This window comes from Falco rusticolus, chromosome 12 (genome assembly GCF_015220075.1).
Source record: "Falco rusticolus isolate bFalRus1 chromosome 12, bFalRus1.pri, whole genome shotgun sequence".
Classification (NCBI taxonomy): domain Eukaryota; kingdom Metazoa; phylum Chordata; class Aves; order Falconiformes; family Falconidae; genus Falco; species Falco rusticolus.
In genome coordinates, this window is record NC_051198.1 from 9174737 (window position 1) to 9194779 (window position 20043).

General features: G+C 41.7%; 2 protein-coding genes across 4 annotated transcripts in view; one reads left to right on the plus strand and one right to left on the minus strand.

Annotated features, from left to right (window-relative positions):
• The first annotated feature begins 2793 nt into the window (after positions 1 to 2793).
• On the plus strand, positions 2794 to 11435 carry LOC119156395 (prokineticin receptor 2). The gene is made up of 3 exons (XM_037406081.1): positions 2794 to 2953; positions 4480 to 5138; positions 9103 to 11435. Exons 2-3 carry the CDS (start codon positions 4642 to 4644, stop codon positions 9797 to 9799), a joined length of 1194 nt encoding a protein of 397 aa, XP_037261978.1. The 5' UTR covers positions 2794 to 2953; positions 4480 to 4641; the 3' UTR covers positions 9800 to 11435.
• Positions 11436 to 18307: 6872 nt separating this feature from the next.
• The window catches only part of AHCTF1 (AT-hook containing transcription factor 1), a 42584-nt gene continuing 40848 nt past the window's right edge, over positions 18308 to 20043 (minus strand). For all 3 annotated transcript variants that reach the window (XM_037405233.1, XM_037405232.1, XM_037405234.1), the window contains exon 36: positions 18308 to 19694. In XM_037405233.1, coding sequence (XP_037261130.1) covers positions 19511 to 19694 — 184 coding nt within the window. In that variant the 3' untranslated portion in view covers positions 18308 to 19510. The remainder of the gene's footprint in view (positions 19695 to 20043) is intronic.

The following is a 20043-nucleotide window of genomic DNA, read 5'->3' on the forward strand; positions in this document are numbered from 1 at the left end:
CCATGAGTGCTGCTACCTTTTGTTTGTTTTTCCAGAAAATCACAGGATGTCTGATGCTTTTGTCACATTTCACCAACTGATTTGTATTAGCAACCTTTGTAAAACTCCAGCTATACTTTATGCAAAGCTTACGTAAATCCCCTGGGATTAATTACCTCCCTCAGAGTCCAATTTATTTAGCAATTAGGAAAAATTAGACAGTAGCTGGTGAGTTTGCTGTTTTGAAATGAAAGGCCAAAGTCCTTAGGTCTGTTCCCAAGCTAAATACTAGTTTTAGAAATTCATTATTTGAAAGTCTCTAAACAAGTACTTTACGTTGCAATCTTTTTTGCATCATTTAGCCTGCAAATAACTTCCCTCTTCAAACTGTGAGCATACTAATGAAAAAAACCCACAAAAACTAACAAAAAGGAAGTAAATTGTTTACATGATAGTTTTCAGTATCAGCTTCTCTTTCTCAGCCTGAATTAGTCAAACTGGTGGCACTGGTCTCAGGAAATGCATTGTGACACTGTTAAATGTTGTGACACCATCAGGGAACCACCAATAAATGCTGTAAAGGAGAAACCTGGTCCTATGCAGAAATCCAACATCAGAATCATGCGCTCTCTAGAAAATAACAGGGACTTTGAAATACAATGTAATAGAGTGTAATCATGTGACAAACGTATGTCATATATGTGCTGTGGGGATGGATTTCTCAGTGTCTGCAAGCCTCCCAGTGCCTGGTTCTAGGAAGAGGAGACCTGTAGGCTGCAAAGCTCCTGGACTGGGCAATCTGGGACCACAAAAATCCCAGTTGTGCACAGAAGGACAGCCATACCACAGCCCGGCTGCCCAAGGGAGCCGCTCTTTCATCACATTTACACCAGAAGTCACAAGAGACTACGGTTTTTGAAGGCAGCCTTTGGAACTTCTTATACAGTATCTGCAGCTGGGAAAATCTCCTGCATATACCCCATGGCTTTAGAACCCTTCCACTATTGCCCCAGCTCTTGTTATAGCAAGGCAGGTTACCAGAACAGTTATTTAGGCTCTAGACCCACCTTTTAACTTTCATTCTCCCCGTTTGGTTGTAAAGGTAGCTCTCAGCACCATTGGTTTCATTGTCTATTCAACAACTTCTATTCAAAAGCTTCTATTCAGCAACTACAAACCACTGCCTTGCACAGCACACGCAGATCACACCGTTTCACAGTATTTACTAGTATTCTCTGAGAAACAGTTTGACACATATAACAGAATTGCTTGGAGCATGGCAGGTGAACAAGTGCTGTTCGGAACCTACGTCCCAAGCATGAAATGCAGATCCAGAGGGGCTGTAGTTTGGTTATCAGGGATCCAGTGCCAACTTGCCTTGAATCAGCAGGGACAGACAGTTCTGCAGCAGCTGCAGTTTGGGCCTAAAGGATTATAAATATTTGGATATCATGTTGCTTGATTAACTCACTAGATAACTTAATGTGAGACAGCTGAGCAAAGTCTTAAAGAGATCATGCACATTCCTAATGTAAAGCTTGCAAAAGCTCCCTTTAGTGTACTAGCTTTTCTTAAGGGACATTTAAGGTTTATGTGGCTCATTTTAGGGATCTTTGAGATGTGGTTCTGATGTACACCATAAGTTAACTTTGTCTTTCCCTATACTTACTATATTTACATTTTTTGTGACGGAAATCAACAAATGGACTGTATCTGATTTCCTCGTTGTTCATTTAGTTGCACCATTTCAGGATATTAAAAATCCATTAATGGCTTTTCACCTATTACACTGACTGTTAAAAATAAAGCCAAGAAAAGTATTTGCCATGAAATTCTTAATGCTGTCTGCTGGATCCAGACAGTGGGGACTCTCTAGCTTTCTACAAGTTTTCAGTAGTGGCCTCTTTACCCCAGACGTATTTCACATTAACAGATTTCTTTCATTATCTCCTTTTTCCAGAGGTAAGTGCTCATAAGCTCATGAAAGCTGAGTCTTGTGAGTGTGCATTGTAGGGCACGTATTTAAAATTTTCTGCAAAACTTCTACACTCTTCATGACCTTCTACAGCCTCCTACGGTCTCATCCACTTAATGTGTCTTAACTATGCATCTTGGAAAATGTCAGCTAATGTGAATAAGGCTGGAGGTGCAGAAGAGGACAGGGGATCTGCTGTGTGTTTCCTTCCTTCTGGAGAGCTGGGAAGCAGGAGAACTGCTCCCTGCAGTGCGAGTGCTTCAGAGCAATAAGGAAGCCGCATTAGCAAAGGACACAAAGTCCTTAAGGATTCACTACCGCTTTTCCACTCTGAGTAATTCCCTGAGAGGGCAAGGAAGGCTGTCATGGGTCCTCTGATTTATGGCTATTCAACGTTTGACCCTCTTTCTGCAGGAGCTGCCACAGCTGCAGTCCTAAACACAATAGCCGGGGAGAGATCTATGGAGAAAGGTTCCTGGGAAAGTAGTTCAACCTCCTTCCTCCCCCTTCTCTCCTCTGGGAGGTTTGTGTTTTGCTTCTGTGTCACATCAGGTGTAGGTAGCTGCTGCCCAGCACAGACAAAACTCAAAGAACAAGTGCAGACTTGGGTTTTTATACCTTCCATGCTCCGACTTGGTAACAAAGCCGCTCCGCCAGTTTGATGCATTCAGGGGGTTTAAAGCAGAAAAAAAGAGAAAAAGGCTGTGCTCTATTGTCTCCGTATTGCACTGCCTCTTTAAAATCAGAAATGCATGGACAGCTTCAAGGTGCCTCCCACTAAGAAAAGGCTTTAGATGCATGCACAGAGACAGCAGAGCCATCCTCCCCTGAGCAGCAGGGCAAACCTGCTTGGGAGAGAAATGATCATTCAGCAAAGCCCTCTGGCTGCTTTCAGTGAGCCTTTCTCTGCTCTGGTCACAGCAGCACATTTGCAGGGGAGAAACTTGGTGGCTATCCCCAGGGTGCCTGAGACCTCCAAGAAGATGAGAGCAACTGCAGGTACAGTTAGCTGATAGTGTTGTGTCAATTTGTAGATGGTTGTGTTGTCTGTATTTATTTTAAAGCTCTCTCTTGGTATTTTGCAGGGAAACCTGTCTGAAACAGATGCTGCACCTTGCTTTGACCAACATATAGATTTTGCATCCAAGTATTTATTTAGTACTTCTCTTAAATGAATGTTCACATTTCCAGGCAGCTGTGGGGATGCCTTGTAAGGCAGTCAATTGTTTGAACTGTTACTGAGTTTCAGGCTTTGGCTTTCTATTATTCTGTTGTTCTGCAACTCTCAGTTTGAAAAGCAATGTGGAGACAGAAGTTGTACAAGAGAGTTTCTCTCAGAAATGTATTAAGTGTTGGTACATCAGGGGCTGAGGGTGGCTCCAGGGAAAGAAGGATGCAATAGCTCCACTATGCAGATTGTCCTTTGTAGCCATGATGGGCGTTGTTCAATAGCATTTGACACCCGGAAGACCCACTGTCTCAAAGCAGAAAAAGTCATAACGCCCCGTAATTCCCTTCTGGGATGGGGTGGGACTGTCCCGACAGCTGGGATTCTGGTGTGAGGATTCCCAAATGTGGCATGGGAAGATCCAAGAAGTTAGCCCTCCCAGCATTTTGATACAAAGTAGAGGCAAAATTAGGGAGTAGATTAGATCTTTTTCTTTCCTCAGTGTGGAAAATAAATCAATTTTTAACATTTGGTACAACCGGCAGTACAAAGAGGGGAACCTGCTTCTCCTCATTCTCAAAAATGCATGGCGCTTTGCCTTGCCTAAGGAAGATTTTCCCTTTCACCTCAAGAGCTTGTTTGTTGAAGCATTCTCCTTGTGAATGGCAGATCTGCCTTCACCGCAAAGCCCTACAAGCTGGGTCACGGGGCAAAATCTTGCCTATGCAAATTGTCAGAGCTCCACTGGTTTAAGAGAAACAATAATAGATGAAGCTGGCTGAAGATTTCATCCCCCTACTCAGTTAATGGCTGCCAAAAGGAAAGTGCTGGCTTCACTGTTTTCTTGGGTCTTGGCAACTCTTGCTTAATTAAGAAATGTACTTAGAAGCCAGGACATCAGTTGTCTTTTCATTCTCACCTATCACATCGCTCTGACCGAGACACCTAGAATAAAGCAAAAACTTTGTCCAAAAGGCACATCAGGTACTTTTCAGCAAATTGAGGTGTCATCTCATTTTAGTTTTTTTACCTTGCATAAGCATGACAGCCTGTGGGCCTGAAGGCTGGCAAAGGTTTAAACTGGATTTTACACCCCTCCTAGACTGTCACTTCGCTGTGTGCTGAAAACAAAATTTCATCACTGGTAAATAAAACTGCTGGGTGTAACAACCAGTGTATTATGCAACTCAAGGGATTTTATGATAACAGAAGCATCCTTTCACAGTGCATTTCTTCCCACTGTGCACAGCCAGCTATAGAGCTGTGGGGCAGTAAGGTGGCTATTGCTTTCCCTCAAGCACATTATTTTTTCTGTTATTTCCTCTCCAGAAATATTCTCCTCTTTTTGTTCCCACAGAAGGAGATAAATGAGGCTGTTGCTCTATAATATTATGGGGACAAAGACAAGGTGACTCACCGCTCAGAAGGAAGCTTTAGATGAGGTCTCTCGCCTGCCACGCCTTGTAATTCTAACACGAAACCAAGGGCCAGCCAAGCCACGTGTCAAAACAAGACAGACATGACCATGGAGCAAGCTGAACATAAAACAAATGCTACTGTCAACCTCAACTTCGCAGCAATTTACAATCTCCACGATGGGGATTTAACTTTCTTGCGAAACTTCTCTTTCCCTTTCAATTTCAGTTACAGCGATTATGACCTGCCACTGGACAGTGAAGATGACGTGACCAAAACCCGCACCTTCTTTGCAGCCAAGATTGTGATTGGGGTGGCTCTGGTTGGCATCATGTTGGTTTGTGGCATCGGCAATTTCATCTTCATTGCTGCTCTCACCCGCTACAAGAAGCTGCGAAACCTCACCAACCTGCTGATTGCCAACCTGGCCATCTCAGACTTCATCGTGGCCATTGTGTGCTGCCCCTTTGAGATGGACTACTATGTGGTGCGGCAGCTGTCCTGGGAGCACGGCCACGTCCTCTGTGCCTCCGTCAACTACCTTCGGACCGTCTCCCTCTATGTTTCTACCAATGCTCTCCTGGCTATAGCTGTTGACAGGTAAGTAGGGTGCTATGACTACACAAGTAGATGGCCAGAGCTTCTGAGGCTGGCTGTCCAGATCTCTAGGTTTTGAACATACTCAGCTGTTCTGCAGGATTTGCTGATGTCCAGGTAGGTACTACGCAGACCTGGGTATCTTGTTTCATAAAAAATTTAATCACGTGAGGTCACGACTTTACCCCAGAGAAAACTCAGTGGAAATGTCTTGATTGGATTTTTCAGGTGGAAAGTATGTTGATTTATTAGAACAATTTTTTTTCTCATAAAAAAAAAGTGTAGGAGAGGATTTATGAAATAAGGGAAAGAGGCGAAAGAGAGAGACAAATCAGAAACACCCAGACATGAGGGTGTTCATCAGCACTATATAACTGTGATCCAAACCATACATCTCTAAGGAACTTTCACTACTAGCCTACACAGCTTTTCTGAATCTAACCTTTTCTATAAACAGTGAAATACCCTTCAGCAACAGAAATAGTTGATTAATGATATAGAATTTGACAGGTGAGTTTCCAACAAGGAGGATATTTATTTCTGCCTCTAAGGTATTTTCCTCAGTTTTTATTTTGGTGTGAGAGTAAAAGATAAGACTTCTGCAAAGGAGAATTCTTACTCTCTGTCATGCTGTACTGAGAAAACCCAACAATTATTAAATTAACCATTTGAGAGTACCGACATCGTAGCTGGATGCTCCAGTCCAGAAGTGGATGCTCAGCGAGCATGGCCAGCACTCTTCATTAAGATGCTCTCTTATACTTTCCTCTCTCTTTATATGCCTCTCTGAGGATGGCACAGCTGCAAGCCAGGAAAAAGCCACAGGTCATTTATGGCACCCATATTTATGACACTGTCCAGAAAATGATAAAATGCTACACCAACCCAGTTTAGCTGAGATTTTCCTACAGCCTTCATAATGGGGTAAGCAGAACATAATGATACCCACCTGTTATTCTACCTGCTTTATACTGCAGTCCTGAGATATTTCTATGGCTGCCTCTCACCCCAGGAATTTTAACAATATAGTTTAATTATATGCTTTCTTAAGACTCCTGGTCTCTTAGCCTTGTGCACCACAGACTCTGACGGACCTAGGCACTGAGGATCAGCTTCATGCTGACATAAGTCTGACACAACTAACTCACAAAAAGCCAGAGACCCGCAGAGTAAACTATAGAAAGACCATCACAAGAAATTGTCCTTTGTGTACAAACACCCCCTGCATATACACACTGTATGATTCCCACTCCCTCTTCCCCTTTTTTCCCAGTTTCTTCATGTGCCATTTTACGCTCCAGTCTAATGTTGCGTAGTTTTTGGTACCTGATCCAAAAGGCAGCTCAGGAGCAGTCAACCCTGCTGATGGTTGTATAGGTAACAGCTCCATGCACAGCTGCTTCAGCTGTGATTGATGTCAACAGAAGTCTGTGGAAAGACTCTGGGGAAGTTCAGAGATGGTGCCTGGTGTAGGGAAAGGACAAACACCTCCTATGAAACAACTCCTTAACAAGTATCTAACAAATAACCTTTAAGCAGCAACTGAAGATTCAGGGTTAAGCATATAACACCATCATGTATGCATTACCATTTTCTATTACTTTTTCAACTTCTAAAAAACTTTCTTGGAAAGCTCTGCTAGTACGTCCCAGGTTGATGAAGTAACATGGGTCAGTGAGCTCTTATGCCTGCTAAGAAATCAGAAGATTCCTAGCATATTTCCTCAGGCGTTTTTAAAAACAATCCTGGAAACAATTAACCACTGAAGTTTGTTGTAAGAACACAGTGTTTTGGGTTCACTGAGTTTTGGTTGTTGGTTTGTGGGGTTTTTTTGTGAGCTTTTGATTTAGTACACAGAGAAAAATCTCATTCATTTAACAATCAACAATTCCATGTTGGTTATGTCATGTAGGTTGTTGACTTCTGTCTCTAAAAAAGAATAGGCTCCTAGCAACAGCTTCCCATGTTTAGTTCATTTAAAAGGGCTCACTTGTGTAATAGGGTTCTCTTCCATCTTCCTTGATGTCCATTCACATGAAATTAGGGATTTCACACATTTAAGGCCACATCTACAGTAGAAAATAATGCAATGTGAAAGGAGAGGATCTGAAGAGCAAAAGTTCATGCTAAGGGCCCAATATTCATGCTGCAAATATTCCAGGGGCTTTAGCTTTAGTTGGGTCCCCTGAACTGAACGCCCACGAGCACTTGGTGTGTTCTATGTACACTTTTGGAGCGTACCTTCCAGGGCAGCTTCATCTGAACTCTGTTCGTGAGCTCCAGGACCACTCCGCAGTCACAGCCCAAGTGTGGTAAGCAATGACAATCAGGAAATCCAGCACAAAAACTCCCTCCTGACTCTCTTGTAGAGATTTACACCATGCAGCCAAATGTTTTGCTGAGCAGACAGGCATACTTACGAATGCATACACATACATTATCCCACAACCTTGTTTCCATAGGACCCAATCTAAAAATATTCATTTATCAGCTCCACAATGAGGCTGATATAATTCTGCTGTCCCTTGACATCCAGCCTGCACTGTTAAGAGCGATGAACAATTCATCTGCTTCCAAGATCTGGCTGATGAAATGTGCCGCTGATTTTCCATTTTATTTTAGAATTAATATATCCTGTGGATGCTATCTATGTATAGAATATATACAGATAGAAAAGCCTTTAAATGAATGAGAAATTCCATTTTTCTGTAACAATCCTTTGTGTCAAATATAATTGTACTGGCAACTCTGGAGAGTCTTTGATAAAAATCTCCTTTTAAGAGAAATATCATAATCTTTCTGGGACAGTGTACTCTAACGTAAGCTCTTCTTACATCTATAGCTTCTTAAAAAATCAACACCCCCAAATTCCAACCAAAAAAATACCCCAGAGTGAATGCCATTGTCCTAGCTCCTTTTTAACTGATTTGAGGGCAATTGATGAACCTTGCAAGTAATGTACTTCCATTTCTCCACACTTCTTTGTGAAACACTGCAGTACACCTTGCAGCTTTACAGTCATAAGGAGTGCAACACCTAACTCAGGTTTTATGGTTTGGCACGTTACTTAACACAGCATATTTAAGATTAATTAGCAATAGTCACCTCCAGCAGAAGACACAAAAATTTGCATGGACAGAAAATGGATACACAGCCCTTTGTTGGTGGCTTGAAAACATGCTCACCTGTAACCATTCATTAGCATCAGCTTCAACTTTTTGTATCCCATGGAAAAAATATGAAAATAATAAAAACATTGTTACATATATTTGACCTTCTTGGTAAAAATATGTGTATTTAAATAGTTCTATGCCCAGGGAAACCTTTTTCCTGCTTCTGCATGTTTGCCTTTTTACCCGCACCTGACTAGGCATATATTATTGCATGTTTCAAACTCCTGCTTGAACATGCACTATCCAGCAAAGAGTCCCCATGTACTATATCATGGTATGTCCTGAGTATGACATCACCTGTGTATTGTGCTAGGTCCTGCAAACATATTTGTCAGTAATAGGAATATTCCCTCTCTTTCTCCTCTTCCTATCTTTTCCATAACTCCCAGATATGTAATCCGTGTTAAAAAGGAAAGTTTGTGATAAAAAATTGCAGCTCTTTCTAATCTTGTGAACAGGTAGGAGTTTTAAGACTCAAGTCTTAAAACCATCCTCAGACACCCTAACATACACTGAGATTTTCAGATTGTCAGGTACCCACTGTCCTAACAAACCACTCAGCCACTGGCTCCAGAGTTTCTAGAACCAGGAACTGATTCTTAGACATAAGAACTTTGCTTTAGGCTGCCACATCTGAAAATTTTCTTAACTCTCCTCACAGGCAAATTTGTCAGGCTTTCTCCTTAAGAATGACAGCAGTTTCCTTCTGCCTAATTCTGTCCACTTCTGTTTTGAAGTGCGTTCTGACTAAGAGTGTTTTCAGACTTCATTTTAAATGAATTTATCTGTTCCAGGTACCTGGCCATTGTTCATCCACTGAAACCACGAATGAATTATCAAACAGCAACCTTCCTAATCGCCTTGGTCTGGATCATCTCCATACTTGTAGCTATCCCATCTGCCTACTTTACTACTGAAACAGTGTTATTCATAGTGAAGAACCAGGAAAAAATTTTCTGTGGTCAAATTTGGCCAGTTGACCAGCAGATGTACTACAGATCGTATTTTCTCTTCATCTTTGGCATCGAATTTGTTGCCCCTGTTGTTACGATGGCCTTGTGTTATGCCAGGATCTCTCGGGAACTTTGGTTTAAAACTGTACCAGGATTTCAAACGGAACAGATCAGGAAGAGGCTTCGATGCAGAAGAAAAACTGTTATGGTACTGATGTGCATCCTGACTGCCTATGTTCTCTGCTGGTCACCTTTCTATGGGTTCACAATTGTCCGTGACTTTTTCCCCACCATCTTTGTGAAAGAGAAGCATTATCTTACTGCTTTTTACATAGTTGAATGTATTGCTATGAGCAACAGCATGATAAACACCATGTGTTTTGTAACTGTAAAAAACAACACCATGAAGTATTTCAAGAAGATCATGTTGCTCAGATGGAGATCAACATATAACGGAAGCAAATCTAGCACAGATTTAGACCTGAGAACAAGTGCAATGCCAGTCACAGAGGAGGTAGACTGCATAAAACTGAAATAAATTTTCTGAAGTTCTAATCTCACGTATTTTGGAAAGGGGGTAAAGAGGAAATAATGCCTCCTCATAAGCTTCTCCCTTGTCTATAGGAATATCCACCACTGGGCAGAGTCCTTGAAAAGCAGCCTACTACATGTTTCCATCAAAACTCTTTTCACTGGACTGCTGTATAATCCCATAACTCAGACCGATGCTGTGCTTCAGGTCACAATATGTAAATATGGGATGTAGACTCTCATTTTGGAGTTGTTTAAAATTTAAGATGAACAAAAAAGTCTGTGAATGCATTAAAATATATTACAGTGATGGAAGAATTGATTGCTGATCCTAAAAATGATGATGCTTTGTTTCTTCTTAAAAGGAATTTCTTTGATATTATCATTTGTACCTTTAAGCTATTCCGTGTCCTTTTCCTTCTGCTCACAAGATGCAGGATGGCAAAAATGCCCATTTTCCTTCGTGTCACACTTCATCCTCTCAGTTTACTCCTCATGATGAAGCTCCTTGAAGTCTACAGACTACCAGCTTTCTATTGTACAATGTGCAGCATGCTCTTTTGAAAGAAAGACACATTCTCTACAAAGCTAAATACTGCTTCACAATCTAGTGAAAACCTCAAGTCTCTTCCTGTGACACCTTGTTTAAGAGTATTTTATCAACATTCCACTCTGTAGTTTTATGTAGAATGGTACTCTGTTTATTGTATTTGGAAATGTCACAGCTACATATTGAAGGGAGCTGGTCCCTTCTCTTATCTCCAGGCACCCTGTGGCCATATTCTGCTGCTTTGAGTCACGGAGCTCTTCACAGAATCAATCACTAAATCATAGAGGTGGGCAACATTTCCAGATTATCTAGTTCACCCCTCTGATCAAGCAGGGTCAACTAGAACATGTTGCCCAGGATAGTGTCTAGCTGGGCTTTGACTGACTCCAGGGATGGAGACTGCACAGGCTCACTGGACCACCTGTTCCAGTGTTCAACAGCGCTCACAGTAAAAAAAGTGTTTTCTTATGTTCAGACAGAATTCCATGTGTTTCAACCTGTTTTTCAGTGGGACCCAAGTAAAATTATAGCATGTTAGTGGGAAAAAATCCACTCTGCTGAACCAGGCCTAGACATCTTACCAAGTCTGTATACACCTTCAAAATAAAATACAAATAGGGCCAAATTAGCATAAGGATCTTGAGACAATCTGTCTTTCTGCAAGCAGTGGAGAGACAGACTCATGGCTGCAGCGAGCCAGTCACTGTTTGAGTTGAGTAGGTCGTTATCTGGTCAAATGTGAGGCAACAACTCAAGATGAATTCTGCATTGCCTCCAACAGTGCTGTTTTTACTGTTCTGATTTTGTGCAACTCCAGGACAGGTGTTTTCGTAACTGATACGCATGATAAAGCAGGTGATGTAGCAGTAATACCTACTCATTTAAACTACACATAAGATAACATGAACTTTTGTGTATTCTTTTGTGTATTGAAATAAAGTCTTTTCTATTGTGATGACAAATGCTTCTTTCTGTTTTAAAGTATGTAGTACCACCCAGTTTTGGAGTAAACAGCTTTTGTAAATAATGTCTATTTGTGAATTTAAAGTGAGCAGCAAATCCTGCTAATAAAACAGTAAATATGGAGTCAGTACCAGCATTGTGAATTATTTTTTATATTCTTCCCTTAACCATAATTTTCCTACACAAGTGACTAATGTGAATTATCCCATTTCTGCTACAGAAAAACTACCAAGCTGACCAATTAAATTTAATGGCAAAAGGATATTCAAATCCATTAAAGTGCTTAAATGCTCTCATCATTAGCTGCTCTTAAAAAATACACATTGGAGAGGATCTCATAATTTGCTCTGTTAGGCAAAACAATTACTGAAATCATTCTTCAAAATTATGTTTTTTAATAGGGATAAGTACTAAATCTATTTGTTTCCCAGCCTGCCAAAGAAGTTTAAAGGACTGGAGAGTTGCAGTATTTTATCAAGAGGCTTAATCCTGTAATTTCTCCTGAAATCTCACGGTTTCTTCTGAAACTATGCACCCATATTTATCTCCTGAAACCTGTACTAGTTACTGGAGATTAGCTAGCAATCCTACTTGTTATCCAAGTGCCCTGATGCTCCTTCCATCTATTATTACTAGACTTCTCTTGGTGCAACAGACCCAAACAACCAACAACTTTCCACACCTGGAAATCCACCTCAGGCTGAGTTATCGAAAAAACAAAGCTCAACCCCCACCAAGTGATATAGTACCAAGCAAAAGCTAGGGGAAAGAATTGCTTTCAAATTCTAGAAATCACTTTAAGAGCTTCAAGAAGAGCTCTTCTGGCCCAGCCTGCAGAGTGTTCTAGGCCACCACCACATCCCTCTCCCTGTGAGGGGCAGCAAAGCAGCAGCTGCCACAGCCCCTGCTGTGGATTTAGGTTTTGGAGTCTGCAACATTGCTGCATTTTGACATTTTGAGGTTTTTCCAGCTGCCAAGCAGTGTTCCAGCCTGAACCACTGGATAGGGCTGGAGAAAAGGCTGTGCTTTGCCCCCCACTGCATTTGTTGTGAACAGCATCCCCAGAAAGAGGGGGATTCCCACTGCGGAAGGACAACGCTTCCCTGATGGGAGCAGCTGAGCAGTCACAGCCCCCTTAGTTTGTGTCCAGCTCCAAACACCCCAAAACTGGTCACAGGTTCCACTTTCAGGGACCAATGTCTGCTCCTAACCGAGCTGCAGTGCCCAGGGGCCCAGGGCAGCAAGCCCACCGGCCTGGCCTGGCGACAGAAGCCCACTGAGCTTTCTTGACCCCACAGAGCTCATTTCATCTAGGGAGCGAGAGGGTACAGCCCCTCCATCAACCAGGGCCTGCCTCCCACCCCTGGCTGCACTTCAATGTAGAATTTAAGACTCATAAAGTCACATCAAAGCTCCCTTGAAGCACAGCAGCATGCGGCCATGACAGGCCCTGGGCCAAGCGGCTCCCTCAGGCCAGGGGAGCAGGCAGGCCGCAGTTCAGGCCGCAGTTCCCTCAGGCCGGGGGAGCAGGCAGGCCGCAGTTCAGGCCGCAGTTCCCTCAGGCCGGGGGAGCAGGCAGGCCATGGTCTGACCAGAGCAGCCAAGGGAGAGGGCGAGACCCCACGCTCCCTGTAGCTTAAGGGAGTTGCGCAAGGGGAAAAAGAAAGACAGAAAGGTTTTTTTGTAGCCACACAGCTGAGGCTAGGGAGTGTGCATTCCAACAGGTGCTCTGGGGCTGCCCAGCTGCCTCCTGCCCAGCCCTTCCCTGCAGGAACACCCTCACCTACACAGAGCCGTGTGGTGAGGGAAGCCAATGGGGACTGCACCTGCCTGGTGCTTTGCTTGCAAGAGCCGTGCTTAAACACAGAAAGGGGAGCACAGGCCGGGAGGAAGGCAGCAGCTGTCATGGAGGACAGGCAGCCCCTTCCCACACAAGCTGTTACCCAGCAGAGCACAGCGAGCCCCCCGGCTGCCCACGGTGGGCTCCAGGACATGGCAGCCATACGGGCTATGCCAAGGATGAGGGATGCCTGAGGTGAAGCACCCTTCTAAGAGCTGGTAACAGGGTTTGGATAACCACACAGCAAATAAGCCAGATGCCACCGTGTCTCCGTTGTGGCTGGCTCCGATTTCTATAGCCAAAACCAAAAATGTCGTGCTCTGGTGCTGGATTCCTGTTCAGCTGTCCGCCGCAGCACAGCTCCCAAAGCCAGAGGCTCGTTTCCCCCTGGATATCCTGGATATCCTCCAGGGATAACTGGAGGTAAAATCCAGTCTCTGCTCCCACACGCTGGCTCTCTGAAAAAAACCCACCAAACACAGGCGTAAATAAAAAATAAAATGGTGACCCCACGTGGCTATGAGAGGAATTAAGAGAAGTAAAAGCAGTCATTCTCAGCAAGGGGCACTAAGAAAACAAAGCACTTATTTTAATAAAGCAACAGCAGGAAAAGAAACTCCAGGCATTGCCCCGCTACGAAAGGAGTGCCTGCAAGACCCAGGCCAGGGTGGGTCACGATAGCCTGGGCATGAATTTTCCCTGAGGAACGCCTGCCCAGTCAGGAGCCCAGACTTCACGCTCCTCCCTGGAGCCCGGCAGCCTTTCCTGTGGCAGCAGTACCCTCCAGCTGCCGGCACGGCACGGCACGGCACGGCCCGGCACGGCACGGCCCCCGCGCTCCCGCCAGCAGCAGCAGCAGCAGCAGCGGGTGATGTCGAAGGGAAACGGAAACGTGGTCACAAATGGCAGTTCTGCCTGCACGGAGCTGGAGGGACGCGTTAAGAAAAACAAAGTGCTCTTCCTTAAGGGAAGTGACACAGGAGTAAATCACAAGAAGCCTTCAGTAACGAGGCGGTGTGTTTGCAGACAGAAAGCACTACAGCGGGGAGTGATGCCAGCAGCTTACAGCAGTGCTGGAATCCACTGGGCTACAGAAAGGTGCCGATGGAGTGGGAGCATCCAGCAGCTACAGAAGCTGTACATCGCTCCTGCTTTATAGGAGAGGTATGGTGCTATAAACATTCAGTACCCTATAAAAGGTGTATGGAAGAAAGCATTAATTTTCTTTACTGAGGTCCTGAAGACTTCCTCATGAATACCATGTGCAAGGGTGAAGTTAGGAAGCATAACAAAGATTAAAGGTCAGCTCACTGTACGGTAGGTAAAGGAAGATCAGCATCTGAACAGCTGTTAAAAAAAGGTTTACTAAAACATAACATTTTTGGTTCTTATGTAAGACATTAATTACACTTGTGACAAATTATCTTGTTAAGAGTTTATCTGTAAACCAAGCTGTACTACATAGATTTTTTTATTCAACGCTATTTTATAGGAACCACTATGGCTTGTACTGTAAGTTGCTCCGTATACTCATGGTTTCTATTATATACTGATTTAAAATTGAGTATTTTAACATACAACCTGGAAAGATCTTGGAGGTAAATGACACTTCACACTAATCCCACCTGGTACGGCTTCTCCTTCTCCCTGTTCCAGGCGGCTTTGAGGGATTCTTTGCACACAAGGATCACCAAGCCTCTGCACAGTATCTCATCATTAAATAACTCTTCTCTGAGCTGATCTGACCATACACCAGCAAAGTACTTGCCAGGCATTCTCCAGCACTCTTTTACCAAGATCGTGAGACCTCTCCCCAGAAAACAGCCAAGTGCATCCTGTTCATGGATAAGCAAGCAAATGCATACACAAGCACTGCTGTTCAGTTGGAGTGTCCCCACTAATAGTTTCAATTTGCGATCAAGATTTGCAAACACACTTACGAGTAATACTGAGTTCCAGGATGACAGAAATGTAGATGAAGTCTACATGCTTCAAACCAGTGAACTGAAATGCCAGTCATTTGCATTACAATTACATAAACGTTAATAATGGGAGATAAATGAACCGACCAGTCTACAATTGTCTATTAGCTAAAACTGCTTTTAGTTGATTCTTCGAAGAAAATCTTACCTGGCCTGTGTACCTCTTGGATCCTGCTGAGATAAGGATACCATTCTCGTCCTTTAAGAAGCCACTGTGAGACCGACAGGCCAGATCAAAAGTAAAGGTCTTCCCATGCCCTGGATTCCTAAGGTCATAGATATCTGCGCTGTTGGCGTTCACAGAAATCACACCCTACTTCCTGCATCCTTCTCTCTGTGTATTAAAATTACAATTGTGCTATCAAAATACAAGCAATCAGTCATTTACTAATAATTCATTTTTGGTCTGGATTTAAACCAAGTTCAACAGCAATGCATGGCCAACCAATGACTGCTGTGGGATAAGCCTGCTCTCAGATCGCATTAGGTGACACGCAGCCAAGGAGGGGCCTGAACAAACGGACACATCAGTAACCATTACATGTATTTTTCCCCTCTACCTCACATATTGGTCATCCACACAGCACAGTGCACTGGAAAAATGTATTTTATTTTAGGAACAGCTTTCATTCAAAATGAAACACAGTACATTTATCTCCAAGCATATCAAAGAGACTCATTATCTTGACTAATTTGGTGAAAAAATGCATTTCTGGAATGGAAACCTGGAAGTTTTGCACAGAAGACAAACAGTACAAAAGATTAGAATTCTGTTATTTCGTAGTAGTTTCGGATTGGCCTAGACTAATAGGTCACAAGCATTGCCTAACAACTCACAAGAAACTATGATTTGGCTTCTGCCTCTATCTTGATTTTCCCCATCAGAAATCAACAAGCAAGCTATTTATGATTAGTTACATGGGAACTGATGAAATTGCAGCAAATGAATCTATTGTGCTGACAGCCCTGAGAGTAGTCTTCCACAAGAGGAAGTTCTGATGGGGGATTACATTAGTTATCTGCAGCCTTATTTGCACACTGGGCATGTACAAATATTAAGGCAAATAAACCAAGTCAACATGAATCAGTTAACACTTTAAGCACCAAGTAGCTATCTGAAGTAGAATAGATTCGCTTTAATCCTCCTTCATGTTATAACCTGGAATGAACACTTACATCAGCCTTGGCTTCTAAACATTTGAAGAAAAAGCCTTAGGAATATTTGCATTAACTCTCTGAGTAACTCAGGGAACCATTTCTACTAAAACGTTCATTCTCTTGACAAATTCCCTTCTAACAACAGCCCTTAATCTTATTAATATTCATTCTCCCTCCACTAATATCTCCTACTATGTTTCCGGGAAATAAAATCTGCCATTATGCCTATTTTTGTTCTTTCTGAAAGGTGAGTGTCTGCTATCCCAAGGCAGTCAACCTTCCAGTGGAATCTCCCCTGGGATTACAGCCCCGAAAGGTACAAATGTGCAATTTAGCTTCAGCTTTTAGCTGTCTAACATTAGATCAAAGCAGATGCATCAAAACACTCCTGAGAAATTCCAGCTTTTCTTTAGGGGGAGAAAAACACACACCCCTCAAGCAACTAAATTTCCTATAGAAAAACTTCAAAATTGCTCTATTTAGTGATGAACTATACCGAGTAGCTCCTGGGAAATTCACATCTCGGTCACAAGAGAATTGCAGCTCTATGCCCCTATAGCCTTACACATGCATCCACTACAATGCATCCCCCCCTCTTTCACGGCCCCTTGTCCCCTTCTCTGGCACCAGGATTATCATCTTCCTCTCAGATACATGTGCAAACACCTGCAATCCTATTAAGACTCCCAGCCAGCTCAGCCACTCACCCCGAAGCCATTTTAATCTTTTAAAAAGGCAGGCTCCTTCCCCAATTCATCCGCTTAAGCAGCATGCCCATGCACTGGATCCTTCCCACCCTTGCTGAAATCATCTTTTCCACTCCATCCTTCACACGTTTGTAGCAAGGCTACACAAAAGAACACCCATGTAAAAATCTATTTTCTCCACTTCAATATAAACCCATCCTTAAGCTGCCATCGTAACACTCTTAGCTAGCTTCTTTTCCTTTTCTCAGGCTCTAAATAATAATTCATAGTGCCTGTTTGCGCCTCCGTTTCCTTCTATGTCCTTCAACTTCCTGAAAACCCACTCCTCGTTACACATTATGCTTACACTCCTTTTTAAACTTCTCCCTGGGGAAACTGGTCAGCACCCAAGAACTATGCACTGAATTTAACTGGGGGGGGAACAAAACAAAACAAAACAAAAAAAAAAAAAAAAAAAAAGAGGAAAACATTTTAACATACAATTGGATTAAAACTCCTTTAAAGTAAAAAATCACAAGACTATTCCAAACCTTTAGGAGGTTATTGAATCTCATGCCAATTTTGTTGTTACTACTGCTTTCTTTTTTCCTCCAAAGCACTTCCAAATGACGGTAATTCAGCTGAGCTGGTTATAAAATAAAGAGGCTAAAAATCACTACAAATCTACAAATTATTAATAAAATTAGCTAATACCATGTTATCATTTGTTCTAATGGGTTTTCATACCAAAAAAATATATTGTAAGTACAAATGACAGAAACACGTTAAAACCCTACGAGGTAATCTTCACTAGCACTTCACCACTCAAGTCTATTTGATCAGGAATCGGAACATTTTATAAATACTCTTGTGCACTACACACAACATATATTCAGATTTGACATCCATTTTCTATTCCGGTTTTGAAAGTTTGTATTTTACCCCATATTCTGAGCTCTTTGCTGCATTTCTGTACAACAAGAATTTAAAAAAATATTGCTAGAACTTCCCCCCCTCCCCCTCTTTGACGATATTTATATTGTAGTTCAAATACAAAATATTCAGAATGAATTATTAACCTGACTGAAAGGTCTCACTCAAACTGACACTTTCAACATTTGGCATTTTTTTTAAGCTTTCATTCAGTGATGAATAATCCCAAGGAGAAAAATACCCTACTGCATGCAACTGCTTCTCTAGAATGACCTGTTCCAAGATAGAAAAATCATGGCCCCAGAAGAAACTTCTTTTACAAGCTTAGTCTGTTATTAATACATTCACCCACTATGTACAAGGTATTAGTTAACCAATAAATTATTTCTTAGAGTAACTGTACTAGTTTTTACTAATTGAAAAGTTTAATGTCAGGTTCCACCATTCTGTAGTCTTCAAAGTTGCATCCATATATAAATTAACATACATAAAAATAATCCATTGTCTAAAAGACTGCACATCAAAATAGTATTTCCATGTCTGCTTTTAAAAGAATATTTGTTGAATTTATTTTTACAAATTGAAGCTTTATAGGGACATTTACTCCATAACCCAAGATTATTAATGAAACAATTATTAAAAAATATGGTTTGTAACTAAGATTTCTGTACATTTTTGTACCTTTTTCAGACTACTATGTTAGCTTTACCATCAGGTTTTCAGTGCTGTGATATGCAGGCTTCAAACACTGCAAAATATGTTTACAGACAATAATTACTTCAATTATAGTAACATTGCTATTAACCTTATGAAAATAATTTTGGCTCAAATTTCCAAGTATATGGGTAACATCCCTTTAAACCCGATATGCTATTGTAAGTATCACATCCTCTATACAGTCAATTTTTTGCTGACAACAAACTGTAAAAAATAGTGAAACATCTGAGATGTGAACTAGTTTTATGAACTAAAGAGCAGCTTTCCCAAAGTTTAAGACAAATACAAAAAAAATATTGCACACCTTAAAATACAATTGTTTACATTCTGATTTCGATACGGTACAAGTTAACCGTGAATGTAAGGAATCACTGGTTTATACTGTGAGCCCAATTATTTGTGCCAGAAGGTCAAATGTCATTTAGAAAAGTCAAACTAGTATGTTTCGAACGTTTACTTGTTATAGGAATTCTAAGTAAACTTTTAAAAAGCTTAAAAAGCTTTAGGCCTCACTTTTGAGGGTCAACAACTCCTGCAAACCAACATTAACATTTCTGAGCAATACAGGCCATTCAACCCACTATTCCCTCAAAAAGCTATCAGACAGTAAGCATATTGTGAAGTATACATTTTTATTTAACATTCCTAAAATAAGCTGTATTTACATATTATATAAATGTATGAAGTCTTAATATAAAATAGAAAACTGCATTGACTGAGGAAATCACACTCCATATGGAGTTACTTATTGAAGACCATTTGTTTATGAAATTTTACAATAATTTATATAAATTATCTCTTCCAAATTAGATAATTTTTTCTTTTTACTAATCCACACAATTTTGATGACTTTGCAAACAGTGGTGTATATTATAAACTTTAAAAACAGTTACAGCATCTTCCGGCGCACAACTGGCTTTGGAAAATTAGACAGTCTTTTTTTGTTCTTTCGTAGAGTCTTCTCTGCCATGTCTGCAGTTTCTTTCTTTGTTCCATCCACTGGACTTCCAAAAGGAGAGATGAATTTTATTTCCACTGGTGGAGGTGACCAAGAACCTTCTCTTCTTGTGGTTCTGAAAAGAAAGAGAAGTACCAAAATTTATTTTTTCTTACCAACAGCTTTCAGTGGAGGGAAAAATTACAAAATTAATGCCGAAGAACTTATTTATGGGCTTCTTTGTAGGCAGGATCAAGGCAAAAAAGGTACACAAATCAGCTTTCTTTTGCTTTCATTCCTTACCAGATTGTACCAAGTATTCTCAGTCACTGGTCATATGAGCCTTTAGAGCACCCTAGCCCAGCTTTTAAGAGGCAGATATCCTCAAACAGTTTTCCAGAATGAACCAGGAAACATGTCCAGAAACAAGAAGTTCCCTCTGTTCACTGACCCCCTCCTGCCTTGTATGGGCAACTAAAGACTGT

Excerpts from the sequence above, each read along its gene's own strand:
- LOC119156395 (XM_037406081.1), top strand. The coding sequence starts at position 4,642 with ATGACCATGGAGCAAGCTGAACATAAAACAAATGCTACTGTCAACCTC. Across the intron at positions 5,139-9,102 it reads CTGGCTATAGCTGTTGACAG|GTACCTGGCCATTGTTCATC; the intron begins GTAAGTAGGGTG and ends TATCTGTTCCAG.